Source organism: Vicugna pacos, chromosome 21, assembly GCF_048564905.1.
Source record: "Vicugna pacos chromosome 21, VicPac4, whole genome shotgun sequence".
NCBI lineage: Eukaryota > Metazoa > Chordata > Mammalia > Artiodactyla > Camelidae > Vicugna > Vicugna pacos.
In genome coordinates, this window is record NC_133007.1 from 8,331,098 (window position 1) to 8,353,299 (window position 22,202).

At 34.6% G+C, this 22,202-nt stretch overlaps 1 protein-coding gene across 3 annotated transcripts in view; it reads right to left on the minus strand.

The window, feature by feature from the left end:
• The window catches only part of RALGPS2 (Ral GEF with PH domain and SH3 binding motif 2), a 136,881-nt gene that overhangs the window by 64,050 nt on the left and 50,629 nt on the right, over window positions 1–22,202 (minus strand). For all 3 annotated transcript variants that reach the window (XM_072946043.1, XM_072946042.1, XM_072946044.1), the window contains 4 exons: window positions 17,952–18,035; window positions 13,686–13,775; window positions 9,871–9,963; window positions 3,205–3,331 (listed from right to left, as the gene is read on the minus strand). In XM_072946043.1, the coding sequence (XP_072802144.1) occupies window positions 3,205–3,331; window positions 9,871–9,963; window positions 13,686–13,775; window positions 17,952–18,035 (394 nt within the window). The remainder of the gene's footprint in view (window positions 1–3,204; window positions 3,332–9,870; window positions 9,964–13,685; window positions 13,776–17,951; window positions 18,036–22,202) is intronic.

A 22,202-nucleotide genomic window follows, 5' to 3' on the forward strand; every position in this document is an offset into this window, starting at 1 on the left:
TTTCAACAGAGAATAGGAAAAAGAGAGGAGGAGGAGAAACCCAGCACCCCCACCGCCCCCGTTTCTAGGGTGGTGGAGCAGTGTAGACAATGCTCCACTGTGGTCACTAGCAGACGAGGCTAGGAGATAAGACAGGGGCAAGGTTCAGAGGAAGGGGGAAAATGATGAATTTACTTCTGAACATGTGAAATTAGAGCAGACACCTCATTCAATCAGTATCTGAATACCTAAAATGTTACCAGGCTGCAGGAATTACAAAGAAAGTTGGATATGCTGGTCTAATCTAAGATTTGGGAGTCATCAGACGATATAAGGAAAAAATATGAATGAGACGACTCCAAATGAGTGTACAGAGGAATAAAAGAGGTGGACTGTGACCTTTAGAAGAGCAAGTTTAAGAGAAAGGCAGGAAAGGGGAGCCAATAAAAAAGAGCCCAAAATGTAGACGGTAAATCAAGAGAGACCAGTGCTACTAGCAGAGAATTTCAATAACTAGCATCAACCTCTCACAAAATTCAGATGAGGCTTGAGAAATACCTATTAAAACTTTCAACTAGGAGGTCAGTGGTGTCCTTATTGGGGTAATTTCTATGGGTGAAGAGTGAGATAACAACACGCTGAGCAAAAGAAAACAGCAAGAAGGGAAAGGAAGAACAGGTTACCTTTTATAAGCTTTGCTATAAAGAGAAGGAGAATTACACGGCAATAGTGAGAAGGAAGACTCTGGACCATGAGAACATATAAAATGAAAAGGAACTGAAAGGAGAAGAAACCAATGGAGATTAAGTGGAAGACACAGGAAAGATCTTGGTTCTAAGACTTTCTCCAAACTAACTTCTGAACCTCAATATTTGTCTCATTTACTTTAACCCACAGGAACCAGAGCTGGGAGAAAACAGGTATGTTCTCTAACAGAAAATCTTTCCAGATTCCACTAATTTCCAACTATTTCCTGCCCTGGCCCCATACATGCATGACAGTGTGGTATATGCTGTACTGTACTGAAATCTGTACTAAATCTGTACTGAAGTCTCCGCTGTGGATAAACAGAAAACAAAGACCCCTGAACTGGACATCACAGCACAAGGATTTGTATTATTTGTCATTTTCTCATTTTCAAAAGAAAATAACCCCCTTTTCTAAAAAATACAAATTATGGAATTTGAGAAAAGCATTTCAATGAGAAAAAAATACAATTATAGAATCAATAAATTCTAGAATGAGAGTTTAGCAGGTATAATTGGAAAGATGCTAGATTAGAACTTCAGATTCCAGATCTGTCATTAACTAGTTTTAGGATTATGAGCTACCTCTTCTACCTTTCTGAACTTCAGTTTTCTCAACTGTAAAATTTGTGAGTTAGATAAAAGAGATTACTGTGGTCCCATCCAGCCTTAAGAAGAACATGATTCTGGTCATATGTATGCTATTTCTAGGTTAAAAAACAAACAAACAAAAAAACAAACAAGGTTCAAAGAAGACAAGTCAATGACCTGAAAAGTTAGTATGGTAGAGCCATTTTGGAATTTATGGTTCCCAATTCCCAAACTAATGTCCCTTAGGCTATAAAAAGTTTATTGTTTTTATGCCATATGCAGATATTGATGATTTTTAAAAAGCCTCTTTTCTTTCTCTCCTGCAAATTACATTTTCAAGGATGGGCACAGCCAAGGCTACAGTAAAAAGTGGAGCCCACGCAGAATGTCTCCCCTTATATCCATCCAGCTTAGCGCCTCTCTGACTGGGTCATGCTTACTATGGCCCTGAACTATTTAATCAAAGAAATAGACAAAAGCTCTGTAGTGGCCACTATCTATTCAGTCCACAGAAGTCCTGTGCCTTCAACACAGGGTATACAACATTCCCTATTTCCACTGGATCCTAGGATGTCTCACAATGACCTCATGAGTTCAACCTCTCTCTGACAAACTAAGGCTGATGCTGCAGAGCAGCTGAAAGACACTGTCAACTGCCTTGGTCCCTACTTTGTGTTCCAGTCACTTATACTGTAAAGACTTCAAAGATGGCACTGCAGAGTTTCCTAAACAAGTAACAGGCTTTTCTATTATTTTCAAAAGTAGTTATGGTGAAATCCAGTTTGAGTAGTAACATAAAAGACAGAGTGGAGATAGGAGAGAAAAAGAGATACTGGGAAAAAACAAATAAATATTTATCATTTCATTACCTTCTACATGGGATCAAACCAATTGATTTTAATACATATACTAGATATATATCATACAAAGTATTTTCTGTATTTAAATTTGCATACACATTTAAAAAGGAATAGTTTAAGTCTTTTTATTCAAATATCTAACAAAGCATTCCTACTCATTTTGTTGAACATAACTTTATAATGTTATTGGTTCAATATTCTTGGAATTTATCAACACTGTAAAACACACAGTAAAGAGACACATTCTTGGTCAAATGATACATAAAATACAGATTTGTTTGTCTCAGCTAAATTTCCACAGCTAAACAATTCATTTCTTCCAGGAAAACAATAACACCAAGATTCATTGAAACTGCTTTTTATAATTTACCCTAAAATATCTGCCAACTATACGTAGCAAGAACTCATGATGTTGAAAATAAATTCAATAAATATTTTGATCAATTTCTTTAGTTAATGTTAAATATTTTTACAGCATTCAACTTCATTGCAAACTACTGTTTAATTATTTAAAAGCATTACTAAAATAGCTAAGACATATTGCTTTACCATACGGTCCATCTCTAAGAAAAAATGATAGTCTATGAAAAACCTTAACTACTATATATAAAATAGAAAAAAACAAGTTTATACTGCATAGCACAGGGAATTATATTCAATATCTTGTAGTAACCTACAATGAAAAAGAAGATGAAAACAAATATATGAATGTATATGTATGACTGAACTATTATGCTGTACACCAGAAACTGACAAAAGACTGTAAACTGACTACACTTCAATTAAAAAAAAAAAAAAAAGAAAAGAAAAGAACAAAAGAAAAACCTAAGGGCAAAAGGCTAATTTAATACAAAAATACATTCCAGGTAACAAGGTAAAAAATTCCTGTAGTCAATTTTTTCAATTTAACAATCCTTTAATTTCTCTAAAGGATACACGCATTTGGAAAATACCTTGAATTTTATATAAAATACTGATTAAGGCAGAGCAACAACTAGGCACAATGAACACACAGTGACATAACTCACCTAAATAGGGAATGCAAGGTGTCATCTTTAAGCTACTTATATAGTCTCTGAGTCTTTTGTAGTTATCTTCTTTACTCATTACATATTCTAATTTTTCAAAGGTAGTTTTGTCTTTTCGACTTAATAACTAAAAAACAAACAGAAAAGCCTAAGTTATTTCCAAATTTCTTTTTATTAAAGCAAAGACTTGAAGTTTTATTTCCTATAAATCTGAATTTTAATTTCAAAGTTATACCTTCTTTAATTATACATTGGTAGTATATAAATAAAACAAAATCAGGTGTCTATTAAGATTATTATTTATAAAATATCCTTTATATTTACATAAAATCAATAACTCATTAAGTAGTAAATTATAGTACATTACTTCTCATCTTCACTATTTTAAATGGTTAAACAACTTTACTGATCATTTTCTTAATTTAAAATAATTATGTATTCATACTCAGCTCAAATGCCCAAATATTTTAATGCACTGTCCCCTGCTTCCTCAAAGATAAAGATAATTCTTGCATAATCATTAAGAAATAAATACTGAATTTTGTAATTTAAGTCATATTCTTTCTTGATAAATCTAACCATGGCTAGTCCTAAAGGTAACTATAAAACTGTGATTTACATTTTTGGACTCTCAACATTTTTTCTGAGCCCTTTGGCCAGGACTATATTGCACACAGTTGAAAAATCAACTGCAGCTGTTTTGGGAGGCTTGAGGGGTAGATTCGCAGTGGGTGCCCTTTGAGAAAAATGGAGATAACTAGGTGGAATAAAAGAAAAGCAAGGTCAGCCACCCAAAATAATATCAACTAAAAGATTCAGAAAATATATATACTTCAAGTATTCCAAAGACTCTGGAAATTTTTTTTCTTTAACTATGTGAAGTTACGATTTCATTATGATGTAACAAAATTCCACTTTATTTATATCATAAAATATTATTTTATAGTATGCAAAACACTTCAACCTATAAAATTCTAATTCTCCCATGAGGTTAACAGAAAAGTCAGAGGATTAACTTAAAGATGAGGACACTGAGATTCAAAGGTGAAGCAGAACATAGCAACACTCTCAGTCATCCATTCACAAAGACTAGGTCCTGTTTTTCAGGGTCTCGGTCTGGTCCTGAAGACGGGATATTCTAACACCAAACCCACTACTCTTTCCAGTGTTACAAGCAGCCTAGTTGCGATTGATGTTGGAATCTATTTTTAAAAATAGTCTCCAAGATGTAGATTAACTTCAGATAATGTCTGACCAGTATCCCTCTCTCTTTAAAACACAAGATTTCAAAGAGTCCTTTGCTGTAATGGTTTTGGATAGAGTTTCCATGATCTGAAACACTGGTTTCACAACTTTCTGTGGCCCAGCTTCAACAAACTTGATCGGCATTTTCAGGTTTAGGTACAAATCGCTGCTGCTACCTGTAAAGCCAACCATCCTTTTCTCTCCCACATAACAGAGCATTTGAATATGCAAAATATACTGATGTGACATGGCAGGGATAACAAGAAATTTATTCTTTTTTTCCCGAAGTCAATCATTCTAAAACTCTAGTACAGTATCAGGAGAAACAAATTACTTGGAACTCATAACTGATCTTGACACATCTGAAACACAAAATTAAAGAACCACACAGAGTAACATGTATAAAAATAACTTATGTTTTGGAATTTTCATAACAAATCAATAACCAGATGGAAAGGATTCAATCTGGGGTGCAACAGCAGAGACCTGTTGTCAGAAGACTATTCAGAGGAAGAATATGGATAAAGAATTTAATGTTAAAATAGGTATTTCCTAGTTATAGCTCAGAAACACCCACAGCCCATGTGCCAAAGCCCTACATAAGCAATCTTGATTCTTTTTCTCCTTTTCAGATCTTTCAGATTTTTCTGACGTTTCTAAGGTTACCCCTACAATGTCACCTCACTGCATTTCTCCCTTCAAAAAAAGAGAAAACAAAGTACTTCACAAGGGTCTAACTCCACGTGTTTTAGGTGCCTGCTCTTCCTCTGGCCAAGAAGCTATTCCTGAATTTTTGCATTTCCATGTAAATAAGCAGTCTTGTCCAGGTCCCCAGATTGGGATTTTGATCAAGCTGCATATGATCTCCATACGTATCTGGGGAGAACTGGCATCTTTAAGTTTTCCCATCCATGAACAAGAGATATTGCTCCATCTGTTCAGTTCGTCTTTAATAACCTTCTGCATATAGGTCTTACACATTTTATTCCATTGATTGTTTGCTCTTTTCTTTTGCTGATACTGTAATCGGTGTCCTTTTAAGTGATACTTTCTAATTATTTCAAATATAACTAATTTTGTATATTGTTTTTATGTTTAGTAACCTTAATAAACCCTATTTTAAAAAAGCTGTGGTGAAATATACATAACATTCACCTTTTAAACCACTTTTAAGTGTATAGTTTAGTGGCATTAAGTACATTCAAATTATCCACCAATCATCACAACCATCATGAAAAGAACTCTTTCCATCTTCCCAAACTCAAAAACTCCATACCCATTAAACAGTAACTCCTCATTTCTCACTCCTCCCAGCCCCTGGTAACCACCTTTTACTTTGTGTCTACGATTTGACTATGATTTGACTATCTTATATAAATGGAATCATTCAGTATTTGTCCTTTTGTGTCTAGCTCATTTCATTTAGCATAACATAGTCAAGATTCATCCATGGTGCAACATGTGTCAGAATTTCATTCCTTTTTAAGGCTGAGTAATATTTCACTGTATGCTTATATCACATGTTGTATATCCATGCATCTGTTGATGGACATTTGGACTGTTTATACATTTTGGCTATTGTTAATCATGCTGCTTTGAATGTTGCTGTAAAAATACCTGTTTGAGTCCCCACTTTCAATTGTTTTGGGTACATACCCGGAAATGGAATTGCCAAATAAATGGCAATTTTAAGTTTAATTTTTTGAGGACAAATCCTATTATTTCAAATCTTTTTTTTTTTTTCTGATTGTGCTGGGTCAGGTCTCTATGCTGAATAGAAACAATGAAAATGGGCATCCTCTTTCCTGATGTTAAGAATGTTGTTAGTATTTTCCCTGTTTAGGATGTCATAGTTTTTTGGTACATTCCCTTTGTTGGCTTAAAAAAAAAAAACCCACCCATAACACTCCCAATTCCTCACTGATATGATCTTCCTTATCTTCTGACCTGACTGAGTACCCTACAACTCTCAATCCTTTCCAACTGTACCCTCTAGGACTCATGGTCCATCTTCTGCAAAAGCCCCATCTTTGACCTTTTCTTGAAGTGTTCTCTTTCATTTCTTACAAACTCTATAACATGAGCCTGGAGTTCAGTTAGGTGCTGTTCTTGCTCCTTTCTCTTCACCATTCCTTCCAGCTTATTATCCCACTATCCTCCCCAAAATGTTCCAGCTCCAGATTAAGTTCAAGCACTAGACCACTGCTGTCCAATCAAATTTTGTGCAATGATGGAAATGTACCACATCTGTGCTGTCAATACAACAGCCACTAGCAACATGTGACTACTGGGCATCTGCAGCATGGCTAGTAAGACTAAGGAACTGAAGTTTAAATTTTATTTACTTCCAAGAGTTTAAATTTAACAGTCACATGATGCTAGTGCCTACAATACTGGACAAAAGAGCAATAAATTATAATACTTATGTTACTGTCATTCATAGAGCTACAAGTCATTTTCCCATTATCTCTTGAAGATTTTAGTAGCTGGAGAGAGTCTATGAACCAACATTATTTTTATGATGACTGCAGTTTTCACAGAGGTGACACTCCTACCACCCTGGTTTCTCAGTTTCTTGACTCCTCTTTCAATGACCTTCCACCACGCTCAGTTTGCACTCCCTTGGTCATCCTAATGCAGTAAGGATTTCAGGGCCCCGGGATTTCTACCAGGTACCATACTACCTGTTCACTGTTCACCATGTCTCTCCTTTTACTTGGTTTAGATTCTTCATGTATCACTAAAACAACGTTCACATTTACCCACTTTATCTCTTGTCCTATCCTTGACCCCTCTGTGGTGCAAAAAAGCCTAAAAAAATTCCAACTCTGGTTAAGTCCAATTCTCAGCACTTCTCCAGGCTAATGCTGAACACCTGACCCTGGTTTGAGACTATTTACTTTGCTAACTGGTTTCACTCTAAGTTCATGACCAAATATCTCAAGTGGATGTTCATAAAACCTACCAAACCTGTTTCCCTAGTTAATTCACTCTCACATTCTCCTAGATGACTTTTATCTTTTCTTCTCTCTTCAATCCTCCACACCTCTCCCTGAACACTCTCAACTGATGACCTTGCTTCTTATGTCTTATGAAACAAAGCATCAGAAGAACTTCTGCAGAATCCCAACGCCAAATCTACCGACATACCTGTGTGTGTAACCAAAATGCATCCCCTTCTCTCCTGATAAAAATGGATAAACTGTTCCTGCCCCACCAGGGTACTGGACCTCATCCCCTCATGCCTAATCGAGGGTATCACTGGAGTGACCCCTTTCTCTCTTACCATTTCCCCACTCTACTAGATCACTGCACCAGCATACAAACATGCTGTCATGGATCTCATCTCCAAAGTCAAAACAAAAGATCACAAATCTTTGGTGTCACATTTCCCTCCGGCTCCCACCAGATTTCTCTAGAGGACCCCACCTCAACGCACTCTCTATACTTACTGTCCCATTTTTTTCTCCACCATTCTCTCAAATCCAATCTATCTTTCACCCCACCACTGTACTGAAGCCATCTTTGCCAAGGTAACCAATCCTTTCCAATTGCCAGAACCAATAGCCATCTCAAAGTTCTCACCTTATTACTCACCTTATTAGCTGCATTTGACACAGCTGATCACTCCTTCTTGAAACATTTTCCTCATCTGACTGAAAACTACCTGTGATATTGCCTTTGATGATTCCAATCTCATGTTTTAAATACTATCTTTATGCTGATGATCACAGAAGTATACCTCTAGCCCTAACTGCTCTATTAAACTCGTATACCTAACTCTGACCTTACAGTTCCACATGGATATTTATCAGTCAACTCAAATTTGATATGTATAAAACAGATCCCCCCCACCTTCTCTATACCTCCCTGAGTATCAGTAAAGAGCACTTTCATTATCTGATTCCACATCACCTCTCTGGACTCAGCTCCTACCATTAACTACTTCTTAGCTTTTTCCACTCGACATCAACACTGCTAGTCTTTGAACATTGTCAGAGCCTCTGTTCTGGCTATTACCTCTGCTTGAGATTCTCTTTTCTCAGATATGCACAAGAATGGTTATCTCAATACTTCAGGTCTCTACCCAACTGTCACTTATCAGAGGCTCTTACCACATATCATAGAAAGGAAAGGAGGGAAGTATTTCATATCTCACTTACTCTGCTTTATTTTTCTATAGAGCATTCATCACTATTTATGATATATCATTTATTTATTTATAGCTTATCTTTTCCCAGTAGAATGTTAGCTGTGTAAGAATGGGACTCTGTCTATATCATTTACTATTGTATGCCAAGTGATTAGACAGTGATTGGCACAGTGTGGAATCTTTTAAAGTTTAATATAAACACCAAAAATTTTATTTAGGTTAATAACAGAGCTGTTACTAAATTTAAAAAAATTATTTTCCATACAAATACATGAGGGGGACAATGAAAATAACTTCAGGGAAAATAAAAATTAATTTGAGGGAAATGTACCTCATTTCTAAATCACATAAATCAGCATGTAATTAGTTTCCCAAAAACTTCAAAGATGGAATTCATAACTGTGTATTTATAGTCATTTCCATTCCCCTATTAAATTCAAATTTTAATAAAAGAGAATAAGGCTGTCATTATTAAAAATAATTTTTAGAGTAGGAAAACTGCTCACCCAGGTGTTTCTAAAAATACAAATAAAGAGAATCATAAGCTCTTCCATACTAACATTTTTCCAATATAGAAATCTACCCTGATTTTCATGAGAAACAGCTGTTTCTTCAGAGACTATGAAAAGTGAAAACAACCTTAGGCTAAGTAAAAACAATGTTATATTTTAGTAAGTAAAAAAAGTGCAAAAAAATTTGCAGAAGTCAAAATTCACACCCTGACCTTGTTAAATAGAACCAAATATGATTAACATAATATCAGAATGTGCAGAAACACTGCCTAATTCCATGTTAACTGTCAGATTTTCCATTATTCCTAAGGAAAAATCCTGAGAGTTTACTGACTGAAAAAAAAATAGAAATCTAAATCAGTAGAACTTTTTGAAACTTACAATTCAGATCTTCCTCAAATTTTCCAAAAAGTATAATCTTTACATGAGTACTTGCTACTTTTTTTTTGCATTTATACTTTCCCATCAGTAAACATGAAATGCTATACTGTCAAAGGTGTTTAAAGAAGTTCTTCAAAAATGATTTCTAAAGAGCAGAAACCAAGTTGTACTTTACCCCCAAAATACCTGACAAACCTAGCGAAACACTTATTTAAGGAGAAAAAAAATGTAGGTTTCAAAGAAAGAGTATGAAGCAATTTAAAAATCCTTATCTATTACCATGATATTAACCTACTAAGAACTACAAAAGGAACTAATACATTTTTACTTCCAACAGGAAGTCTAACCTTTCATTAACCAAGGAAGATTACTCACCGCCCATGTTTTAGTCAACCTGAAAATTGGGGCACTCTGTAAGCCAGAAACCACTGCCATAAGCGCATGAAGATTATTCAGCTCGTAAAGTTTCTGGAAGATTTAAGAAAAGAGGGGGAGGAGAGATGAAAAATAAATAGCATGAATACAAGATAACTTTAGATTAACAAGTACAGTCCAGGTGACTGGTAGTGTTCCAGGACTTACTACCCTCATTATTGAGGTCTGTCCTTGGGGTACCCACTACATTCACAGTGGTCTGATTGCGGCCCACAACAGAACTTCCACATTCTAACCTGGCCTTGCCCACAAGCTCTGGGAACAAATCCACCTCTAGTACATTAACAAAAAAACAAAACTAAGCCTCTGACTTGCAATTCAAGTTCAAGGAAAGGGTTTGTGCCCAGGATCCAGCTCTGGTGTCCTACTCAGTACCCCTATGATGCTAGGGCTAGGGCTCACCTATTTTTCACAGCCCTCCTCAGTTTCCTGCTTCCGCCAGCCTGAAGCCCTAGATTCTCTGCTCCTTGTTCATGCTGGGACATCCGCCTGCCTCCCAGTATCAGACCACACTTTTTATAGTCTCCATACAGAAAACTCCCGTCTAATGCTAGGTTCCATCAGTTTACCAAGAGATCTACTTGACATTTTTGCCATTATTTTTGACAAATTATTGCCAACTGCCCAGATTTCTTCCAACTAACAGATGCTTGCATCTCAATGGTCTTCTCATTTAAAACTGTCCTAGGGGGCGGGGGGTGGGAAGAGAGAGACTGGGATTTCAAAATTATAGAATAGACAAACAAGATTATACTGCATAGCACAGGGAAATATATACAAGATCTTACGGTAGCTCACGGTGACAAAGAATGCAACAGTGAATATATATATATGTTCATGTATAAGTGAAAAATTGTGCTCTACACTGGAATTTGACACATTGTAAAATGATTATAAATCAATAAAAAATGTTAAAAAAAAAACCCATTGTGCTGACATCTAAAAAAAAAACAAAAAACAAACTGTCCTTACCGTCAAGAGCCTCCAAGGCAGAAATGTCTGTTTTGAATACGAGAACTAAGGAAAGGAGAGGGGTTCTGTTCTTCTGAAGAATCCTAACTAATATACCACCTTAACTCAGGTAAACTCCAGTTTAAAAAAAGAGAGGGAGGGGTATAGCTCAAGTGGTAGAGCACATGCTTAGCATGCACAAGATCCTGGGTTCAATCCCTAGTACCTTCTCTAAACATAAATAAATAAACCTAATTAGCCCCCCTAAATAAAATTTAAAAATGAAATAAATAAATAAAGGAAAATGAAAAGCACAAGGAAACAAGAATTCATAAATGGCGAACAACATCAGGTACTGGCCTCAATTAAAATGGAGATTAAAAATGAAGGCATTATCAAGAAAGCAACATAAAAGCCAAAGAATTTTTTTAAAAACATGAAATAAAGGTTAAAGAGACAAAAAAAAAAAAGGTAGAGCAAAAATGGCCAACATTCATCTAAATGGAATTGCAGAAGGACATGATAAAAAATAATGGGGTAGAAACAATAAGAGATAATGGCCGATTATTTTCCCAAATCACTGACAGATACTAATTCCTAGGGCTACAAAGCTCAAGGAATCTCAAGTGGAGTTAATAAAAAAATAACTCTAAGTGTGGGATAACATTCTTCAAGAACAAGGGTGACAAAGATGCTTCCAGACAAAATAAAATAAAGAGAGATTTAAAAAAAATATTTTTAAAAGGATGCCAGAATGATTATCCATATGGAAAAATGTTTACTGGAATCCACAACTCATACATATTACATTTAAATTTTCAGATGAATTAAATATCAAAATCAAAGCTATAGAACTTTTAAAGTATAATAATAAGGGGAAATCTTTGATATTCTCAGAGGTTAGAGTAAGATTCTTTAAATGAGATATTCTTAAGTGAGACAATAAAAATTAATTAACGATGAATACATTTGAGTATTAAAGTTAAGAGCATCTACATCAGAGGTAATATGAGTAGAGTTATAAGACAAGTCACAAATAGGAAGATGCATGCAAAGAATATAGCGGAGAACTTCAGCATCTTGAATTATGTATTTTAAATTGCTATAAAAATCAAAGACCAACACAATAGCAGAAAATTGCTCAAAGATCTTGAACAGACATTTCAGGAGAGAAAATCTAAACAGCCAACACACAAAAAGTGTTCGTTCTCATCAGATTCAATGAGGCTATTGGTCTAATTGCCATTTCTTTGAAGGCAATTTGTCTTTTCTCTCTCTATTTCTAGGGCTTCAACCCTCAACTGAGCACCACGAGACTCACACAGAGAAAGCTTTATAGCAGTGGCGTTTATAATAGCAAAAATCTGAAACTCCTGCCTGAGTTTCTAGGTTGTCTGCCTGCCCTACCGATTTCAGACTTGCTAGCCTCCCCGCACCCAATCACATGAGATACTTCCTTAAATTTTTTATACATGACACACATATATATATGTGCGGGGGTGTTTTTTCCCGTCTCTGTAGAACCCCAACTGAAACAATCTACTGTAAGAAGAAAAAGACGTACTAGTTTTATAACAAACTGAATACAGAAGGCAGAGAGTCAGATTACAGGGATTTAAGAGACAATAATGAGACAAAAAAATTATGAGTTTCGGACTTGGGATGAAAGCAAGCACTGTCAAAAATAACTCAAAGCTAAGAGTCTGAACTGGAATCAAAGGATTAGTTGATGAGGATAATGGCAGGTTTGACAGGCAAATTTTAGTGGTTTTGAGTGGAACATACAACAAGTACCTTAAAAAAATTACCAAAAACCAGAAAACAATAATACAAATTCAGGGTCTATGGAGAAAAGTCATGAATTTCTATTAGCTAAATTCCAATATTTACCTAAATCACAGAGAGTGTTTTTAAAAATTTTTAACACTACTGCAAAATACCAAATTTTTTAGAAGGTTAGCTCTGCCACCTAGTGCTAGAAAATGCTAGAACACAGTCATTCCCAGGTGGTCAAGGAAAATATGGAAGAGTTACGACATACAAAAATTACAATTTTACAGTAATTACAATAATTTACAATTGTAAAAATGGTGTCCTCAATTTATTCCATCTTCCTTCAATTCACAAGTGAGATAAGCTATGTACTTATTATAAGAATAATGAAAAATGAATGTGGATACAATTATACTGCTTTTTAGTAAACGTAACATAAATTTGGAGTTGTTATAAATTTTAATAAAATCTTGGGATCTTCTTGTGGAATGTCTTACTCTGTCCTCCTCTCTATATTTTGACTGCCCTTGAAATCCATGTTCTATTCCTCTTGCTGTATCTATGACCTCTGCTATTTAATTAATGTATTTGGTTAACATCCTCATTTATACTAGTCTTTTAAAAATAAAGTTTTATCATTCTCCACATAGATGGCAGAGTGACCTATTTCAAAGGCAAAAAATGGATATTTATTGTCCTACTTAATCCTATAAGGCTGTTTTGATCACCTGCAGAAAGATCAATATTTCATAAGTATTAAACTCCATCACAACCCGGCCTCTGTCTGCCCAGTCAAAATAATTCAGCGACTCTGAGACAGGGAGGAAAGGTATAAAACAAAAGGGAGGAAGATAGGGTGATAAAGGAAAAAGCAAAAGAAACAGGCATCCAATTTTAAAACCTGAATTATATTAATCAATAGGCCTTATTTTTCAGCATCAATAAATAGTGAACAGTGTCACAGGTAAATGTTCACTCACAAGCATTGCTCAATGACTGAACTCAGAGATAAAAACACAAGTTTGTCTTACCTTAGCAGTTTTAATATAGTGGCTCAAAACTTCTGCTCTAATTTTCAATGTTTGAGCATGAAGAATTTCTCTAACAACCCAAAAGCTTACCTGCAAATAAAAATTTAAAATAGCTGAGTGGCAAGATTCTTTACTTAGAAGAATCAAATTAATGACAAGAGCTACCTGAGGAACTACTGACAGTTGTTTAAAAACAATACTTTCCCCCCCTTCCCTTGAGTCACCACCAGGACATAACCAATCTTCAAATGCTACATACACTTCATGTACAGACAGGCAGATACAGATATGTATATATGAATACGCACACATAAAAACATTACTACATTTTTTAATTTGCAAAATCTAATATAAATTTTGAAGGAAAAAAGAACACAATAAAACCAGAGTGATGCATCCTGAACACTATACAAGCGTTTTTTGCTGTATTTTGAAACATTTCAGCAGAATTAGATAAACTCACAGGTCAGACATGGTAAAACATGCTACTTATGGTATGTTTTCCTGTGGCTGTGTAATCTCATGCTGCCATTTATTTATGTTGAGCAGAAACATAAGTGTAAAGAATCTCAAGTATGGTTTCCCTGGTATGAGTAAAATGAAATAAAGTATCATAAAGAAAAATGTATCTAAGTCATTCTAAAACTAAAGCTATATTTTTTAAATTATGTAAGGCTTTCTAATTCAATGAAACCATCTTTAAGACTTCTTTTAAAAACATCAAAAATCAATCTTTAGAAGGCAGACTATATCTATAACATTACTAAAATCCTATACTCTAGTGAAAATAGCATGCTTACTGTATGATATAATATGTATGTAACATATTTTAATTCACACACTATGAAAGCAAAATCAAAACACTCTCAGTTGGTTCACCTTACACAAACCTAAAAACGGAATGTAGTTAGAAAACAGTGCAAAAGATAAAGCCACTTCCTCATATTTTGTCACTTTTAGTGAGAAATATTTCAATTTTTACTTGCAACTTTCATCTATAAACTGTCAAAGTGTGTATATTTTACAAACAGATGTAAATGTAAAATGTGTGTCTTTTACAAAAGCCATCTTCATATTTGTTACTGTATTTGAGCTACTAATGGCAATAATTATCCCTATAATAAAGTTTGCTTATAAAACGTATTTAAAGTTATACTTTAGATATTTTAACAACCTTAGTAAATTTCAATTATGAATTCAATCTAAACTGCATGTTCATTGACTTAATTAAGCTTAATGTCAAAGTTTTAAGACAAATACTATGGTGATCTAAAAACATGGCCACAAACTCTTCATCACTTCTCATGTTGAAAGCTGGGGTGTATGTCACCTCTCATTGAATCTAGACAGGTTTGTGACTGCTTCAAGAAATAGAAAATTAACAAAATTGATGCTGATGTCCAGGACGAGGTCATAAAAGAATACGTGGCCCCTGCCTTGATTGCTGGATATTTTTCTCTGGGATCCCTAAGCCACTGTGTAAGAAGTCCAACTACCCTGAAAGCTCCATACAGGAAAGGCTAAGTGTAGGTGCTCCCCAGTCAACAGCCCTAGAGACAGCCAGCCAAGCCTGAGGATCCTGACCCAGAATGACTTACACCAAGACATACTTTAATGAAATCACTAGACTTAAAAAAATCTTTTGGCCACTGAGACAGAAAAAGAAAGTGATTTTTTAAGGAAAAGAAAATTTAATCATCAGAATTTTCAACAGCGACACTTTGCCATAGCAGGTAACCTTGATACTGAGTCATAACTTTGGTTTTCTTAATGTATCACACAACTAGAGATAGAAAAAAATAAGAGTACTATGTCAAATATAATCAAGGAAAGAAAATTTCATACAGAGAGCAGGCAAACTTATCAACATGTAAGAACTCAAGAATATTATTCCAATGAGCCCTCCCTGAGTAATTTCTGGAGAACAAGTTTCAGACAGCCAAATGACTAGAGAAGCATCATCATAAGGGTGGTAGTGAGCATTAAGTATACACTTATTCACAGAATTAAGAGTAATGAGGGTTAAGTAAAGGAGAGCATGTAATATAAGGCCTATATGCCTAGACAGTATATACTATAACTATAAAAAAGCAGAGAAAACATGCACAAAACATGAACTCACCTGTTTACGGGAATAAGACTGGTATTAGTATTGTTACTCTGAGACTGTTTGCTATGTAAGATAAAGCAAATGAGTCACTTGCAGGATACTGTATAATGTGTGTTCCTTGAAAATCAGGTTCTGAGTGTGAAAGAAAGGATATGCAGATAAAATATAGAAGAAGTGAAGTAAAACACTGGTCCTGAATTTGAATTAGAAGTATCAGTATGAAGTCGAGATATTTTATCTTTTGATAGTTTTGTGTGTCTCTGTGTGTGTGTGTGTGTGTGTGTGTATGTGTGTATGATATATAGATATCCTAGCTATATCTGCTGAAAAGGCCTAGAAACTATGGTTACTCTAATAGCAATGAGCATCTCTAGCATCCCGGTCCATTTCCCACTATAAGAAACCAAGGTTTATTAAAGAAATGATTCTAGGCAGGGGGCAGGTAATAGACGAAATGAACCGACAACGTCTCTGCATTCAGATGGCAAGGAAATTATTAAAGATGGCTAGGGTCATGACAAAGGACGTGAAAGCCAACCTGAAGAGACTTCACTGGCCAAAGATGGGACAATATGAGTTTGAATAAGGATACTAATTGCAATGGGTTGAAACACATCATAAATATTTAAATTTATAAGTTCAAAATAAAACTAAAAAATAAAAAACTACTTGGTCACCACTACAGGATGACAGAACACCAATTCATTATCTTCAAAACTGCTAAATAGACAGAAACAAATATTTATCCTTCCTTTGCCTATAGGAAATTGCCCTCCGGGTATGCAAATACTAGATGAGGGAAAATGTCTCTTTATAAAAGCATTCCAACTAATCAGCACAGTTTAACACGTCCTGTGTTTTCTGGAAATTAGCTGCTGGTTTCAAAGGTTCAGCTGGGTTCGGTGCCTTTGGCAAGAGTCTAGGTTGTGCTGGGCTTTTTCATCAGGTCTTTTTTGTGATATTAGCAGTTGTCTGGATCCAATGATTAAGGTTGTTAAAAGGTGAATTCTCATTTCAACCTCTTTTTTAGCAGAGAAAGATCAAAGTACATATTATCTAATACAAGTAAATATTAGGTGGCAATGTAAAATATTTTATCTTATTGTTGGTCACAGTCAAAAAAGTTCGAAAGCCACTGCCTAGAGAAGCTATTGCACATGGGCACCAAAAAGATTCTTTGAATATTCACAGCAACATTCTTCATAATAGAAAAAAATCCAGAGACACATCTTACGTCCACCCTCAAATGAATGATGAATTCTGATACATTCATGCAATAAATGCTAGCAGATAGCACTGAAAATCAGTGAACAAGAGCTACACACATCACCATGGACACAGAAGAGAAACACACAAATGAAAAAAGCCAAGCACAGAAGGGTACGTATAGTCTGATGATATATTTTACAAAGATGAAAAACAAGCAAGATTATACATGTTGTTTAGGGATACCACTATTTCTGGTAAATCTATATGAAAATTATGAGAGAAGTTAAAAAATTTTTAAACCAACTTAAAAAAGAAAAAAGAAAAGAAAGAAAAAACCCAAAAATGTTCAGGTAATGGTTACCCCTAAGTGAAGACAGAATGAGGAACACATTTAATGCTTCAACAGTCTTGGTAATACTGTATTTCGCAGTTTGGGTGGTGAATTCACAGCTGTTTATTAGAACCCTTCCTAATACATATTAGATTGACCATATGAACTCACCAGCTTTTGTAGCCTAACAATGGTCAAACATTGCAGTTACATATGATTCAAACAAACATTTAACACATTCTTAGAAATGTATCAACTACTTCATTAAAAAGTAAATCTTAGATATTTTTAACTCTGGTTGCTTTATTAAGGGTTTTATACTCATATAGAGATGTTATGAAAACCTTATATTTGTAGTCAAATATATGTTAAGCTTTAAAGATAGTTTCTTAACTTTTCATCGTGGAAAATTTCAACTGCATACTGAACTAAGCAATTACAGTAAATAGGAATTACAGAAGGAAAAAAATAGAGATCATACAGAGAGACAACAATTGGAGAGATGTTGGTTGAACTGTTCTAGATTTGATATAAAAACCTGAACTATTGATGAAAAATTATATACTAAGGAAATGAATTGCAGAAATGAAGTATCAAAATTTAATAAGTGACTCACATGATTAAATCTTCTTGTGAAGGCAACTGCATTTGGTGCAGAACTATATTTTTCTTTCTTATTCCATCCACAACTTGAAAGCTCCTGAAAAATTAAGTTGAAAACTATATATACATTTATGAAACAGCCCAATCTTCTTCTTATATTAACAGTTCCAAAGCACTAAAGACTGTTGTGTCTTTTCTCAGAACTGTTTTATTTAATAGGAACAAATCTAAAGTATAACCATTCACTTAGATCGCAAAAGTAAATTTTGTTAGAATGTAAGAGGGCAAAATTACTCATCTATGAGGACATAGATCATTAGGTTTATGCTCCATATGCAGATTGATGGGTTCCTCTTTGTAGACATTGGAGTCCCAAGAGGAAAAGATCTACAAATAACGAAAAATGAGCTCCCACAATGTGCAGTGAAGCCTGCTAGCTGTCAAGCCCCAGCTAATCACTCAAGAGCGTCCAAAGGCTAGCTTCCTGGTACTTCAGTCTTCGAGCACAGCCAACGATCCCAAGTACCTGAAGAAACCTCTAATAAATGGGGTTCCTGACACCCAACAAGGTCTGTCAGTAGATTTCAAAGAGCTCAAAACTTGGATGTAAAAAAAAAAACTGAAGTGACATTCCTCTTAATTATGCATGCTGTCTACAGAGTATAGAAAAATAGGCAGTACCTGTTACTTTGTCACTAACAAAAATCACAAATATCTTCACATCACATTACAGTTGGTACAGATATCTCAAAAATAGAACTTACACTCATCACTACTTTGCAATTATAATCTCATCACCTTTAGATCTTACTATGTTAAAAAAGAGGCACACATATTGGCCATAGAACAGTTTTTTAAAATATTTTGATAAATTTATCTTAACAGAATTGATTTTCCTTTGATTTTAAAGGGTTCAATTCCATAAGCTTCAGTTTGCCAACAGGGTCCAAGGTTCAAAATAGGTTAAGAACCCTGCTGTAATCAACCACCATCACCAGAAAGAGAGGGAGAACCCACGGGGAAAAGAACTCTGAGGAAACTGAGTTAGGGCAGCAAACAACAGAAAACTGAGAAAAGAAAAAGACAAAACCATACAATTATTAGTCTCAGATAGATAAGAATAGATAATGCTCCCATTAAATGGCAAAAACAGGAGGATATAAATAAAAAATATTCAGAGAACAAAACAGAAATAAATATATTTTGGAAATAAAATATATAAGAGAAATTTTTAAAATCAACAGAGGAGTTGTGAGATAAAGGTGATAAAAATCTTTAAAACAACAGGTTAAAAATAGGAGCAAGATTATTATGTTAATTAGAAGAGTCCATAAGAGTCAACTTCTGAATAATAAGAATTTTAAGAGAATACAAAAAGAGAGAAAAGAAACATTAAAAAAAAAAAAAGCTTATTCAAGAAAATGCCTCCAGAACTTACAGGACAAGAAAAGACCTGCCTAATGCCCATTATAACAGATTTAAGAAAAAAAAAAAAGACTCAAACCAAGGTATCAAAAATGTAGCATAACTGGAGACAAATCATAAATTGTCAGTTCAAAAACAAAAGAAAACCAGATCTACACAGAAAAGCAGGGATCAGAAGGTATCAGATATCTCAAAAGCAATCCCAGAACTTAAAAGACAACTGAAACAATGTCTTCAAAATCCCAGAATTCTATACTCAACAAAAATATCAATTCAGTATGAAAGTATAGCATAGTCATTTTCACACATGAAACTCTCAGAGAATTTGCCTTCTATGTACCTATTCTCAGACAGCTAGAACATACGTTCCATCAAAACAAATTAGCAAGTTAAGAAAAAGACTAAATCAGGAAACTGAGGAACCAACATAGAAAGAAAATATTGGAAATTCCCAGATTAACAATAAAGGGAGATCCTGGGACAAAGCTGTGAGCAGACCTTAGGAACAAGAGTCCAGATGGTTAAGCAGCAACAACGGAGATTCCAAGTGAGACCTCTCTGAATGAAACATCTGGAGTGTTTAAACATACTGAGGAGACACACTCACTGCATGAGCTTCTGGCAGAAAAATCAGCGACAAGTGCAGAGAAAGCTCAAGTAAGTTATTTAGCTCAAGGAAAACAAAATTTAAGAAATCATGGCTCAACTGTTCTTTACAGTTGAAATGAAATATTTAGTGTTGATGGTATATTGACATAAAAATGACATATGGTAACAATGTTCTTTACAGTTGAGCCATGATTACTTATTCACGTCAAAATTGTGACAATAACTGTAAGGGAAAGAGGAGGAAGTGAGTTGCATAAATGTGAAGAGACTGTAAGAGAGGAAAACCATCTTCTCTAGTAGAGAGTCAATAAATCATACCCAAAATTGAAAAATCACATGCAACAGGCACTTAGACATATTATCTGAAAAACAGACATAAATTCTGCCAAGGAAGAAGAGCTAAGAGGCTTGGATGGGTGTGGGGCTCAAGGGTGGAGGCTGAAAGGCTGGGAGCAAATGGATATTGCTATACTTTGCTCTCTTATGGAAACACTTGACTTCTTAAACATGATATATGCATATCTCCAATAAAATTTTAAAATAAAATAAAACAAACAAAAAAAGAACTGAGTCAGGAGAAGACTGAGGAAATAGCTATGATGATATTTCAATACTTTATAAAAAAGGTAATATTCCCCTGAGTAGGTTAGTATCAGTGGATATTGAAAAAAGTGGTAAATTCAAGATATTCTGAAGGCAGGCAAGACTTCGTCAAAAATTGGACGCACACAGTGTAAGCTAAGAATGAGGTGATACGAATGAGGTACTAAGATGCACAAGTTTCTGGCTAGAGCAACTGAGACGGGGAATACTAAAGAAAGAGATGACAGTCATCACTTTAACGCAGCAGATAAAGAGTAAATGCTCTGACGATATGAATTACATTTTTAAACCTAAAATTAAATTGCAATTTTCAAATTAAAAATTACTGAAGGGAAAAAAATGACACAAGTAACACTACAGTGAAAAAAAAAAACTGCTTGGAACTAAGCCTAGATATATGCTCATTTCACATTATCTCCCTGTATAGACAGGAAATATTTAGTGTAGACAGTATATTGACATAAAAATGACATATGATGACTATAATAAAAACATCAAACTGCTAGGAAACATTTCTGTTCTTTCCAAAAAGTAACGGCATACTTATACAACTATATAAAGATGCCATACTTTAGGACAAAATCCCTAGGATTAAATCCATCAACTTGAATTTGTTTTTAAGAGTAGGAATCTTTTCAAGGCTTTAATATCTGTCAAACTGCCCTCCTGAAATTCTGAATCATTTATACAAGCACTGCGAGTGTCAGTTTCACAAGAGTCCTATCAAAACTAGGTATATTTAATTCCCTTTCTATATGTTGTACTTTAATTTCTCCACCTACCAGGGTAATTGTGGTTGTGTGACATTTTTTTTAAAACAGAGGGAAAATGAGGGGTAGGGAGCTGTAAATCACCTATACACCCATCACCCGAAGAAAACCTATATAAATATCATCCCAATCGTCTTCACGTGCATACAGGGGCTGGCTTTTGTTTATTAAAAATAGCCACTACACTTATCCTTTTCTTTGTGATTCAATCTTCTGATTTTGTGCTTAGAAAGTCTTTTCATCCTGAGAACATGTTAACAGCCGCAATAAAAAAAAAACAGACCAATAGTTAACATGAATATAGGGATCACTATTCTAAACACTTTATAAATATCAACTCATTTGATCTTACCTTTATCTTTAAAACTTATTATGATAAATAAGGAACCCAGATAAAGGTACTGGTGAATTATGGCTTTAGTTTTTACATTAAAAAATTTTTAATGCTATTCTGACTCTTCAAATAAGAAATGCTAAACGGTTTTGAAAATCTACCCAATTCTTGGAACATTTCAGCATTCTGAACTTAATGAAAAATGCTTTTCCCCTTTGAGAAAATTCTACTAGAAGCAGACTGAAAGAAGGCAGGGATTGAATGGATTTGTAGTCACATTATGCGGGAGCAAATGTTTAACAATCCCACTGGAACCTTTTATCCTAAAGAAATCTGTAATTAGGAAGCATGAAGAAACAAGTAGGCTTTTAGAAAAAAAAATTTTTTTAAATTGAAGTAGAGTTGATTTACAATGCTGTGTTAGTTTCAGGTGTACAGCATAGTGATTCAGTTACACACACACACAGACACACATACGTATTATATATTCTTTTTCAGATTCCTTTCCATTATAGGTTATAAG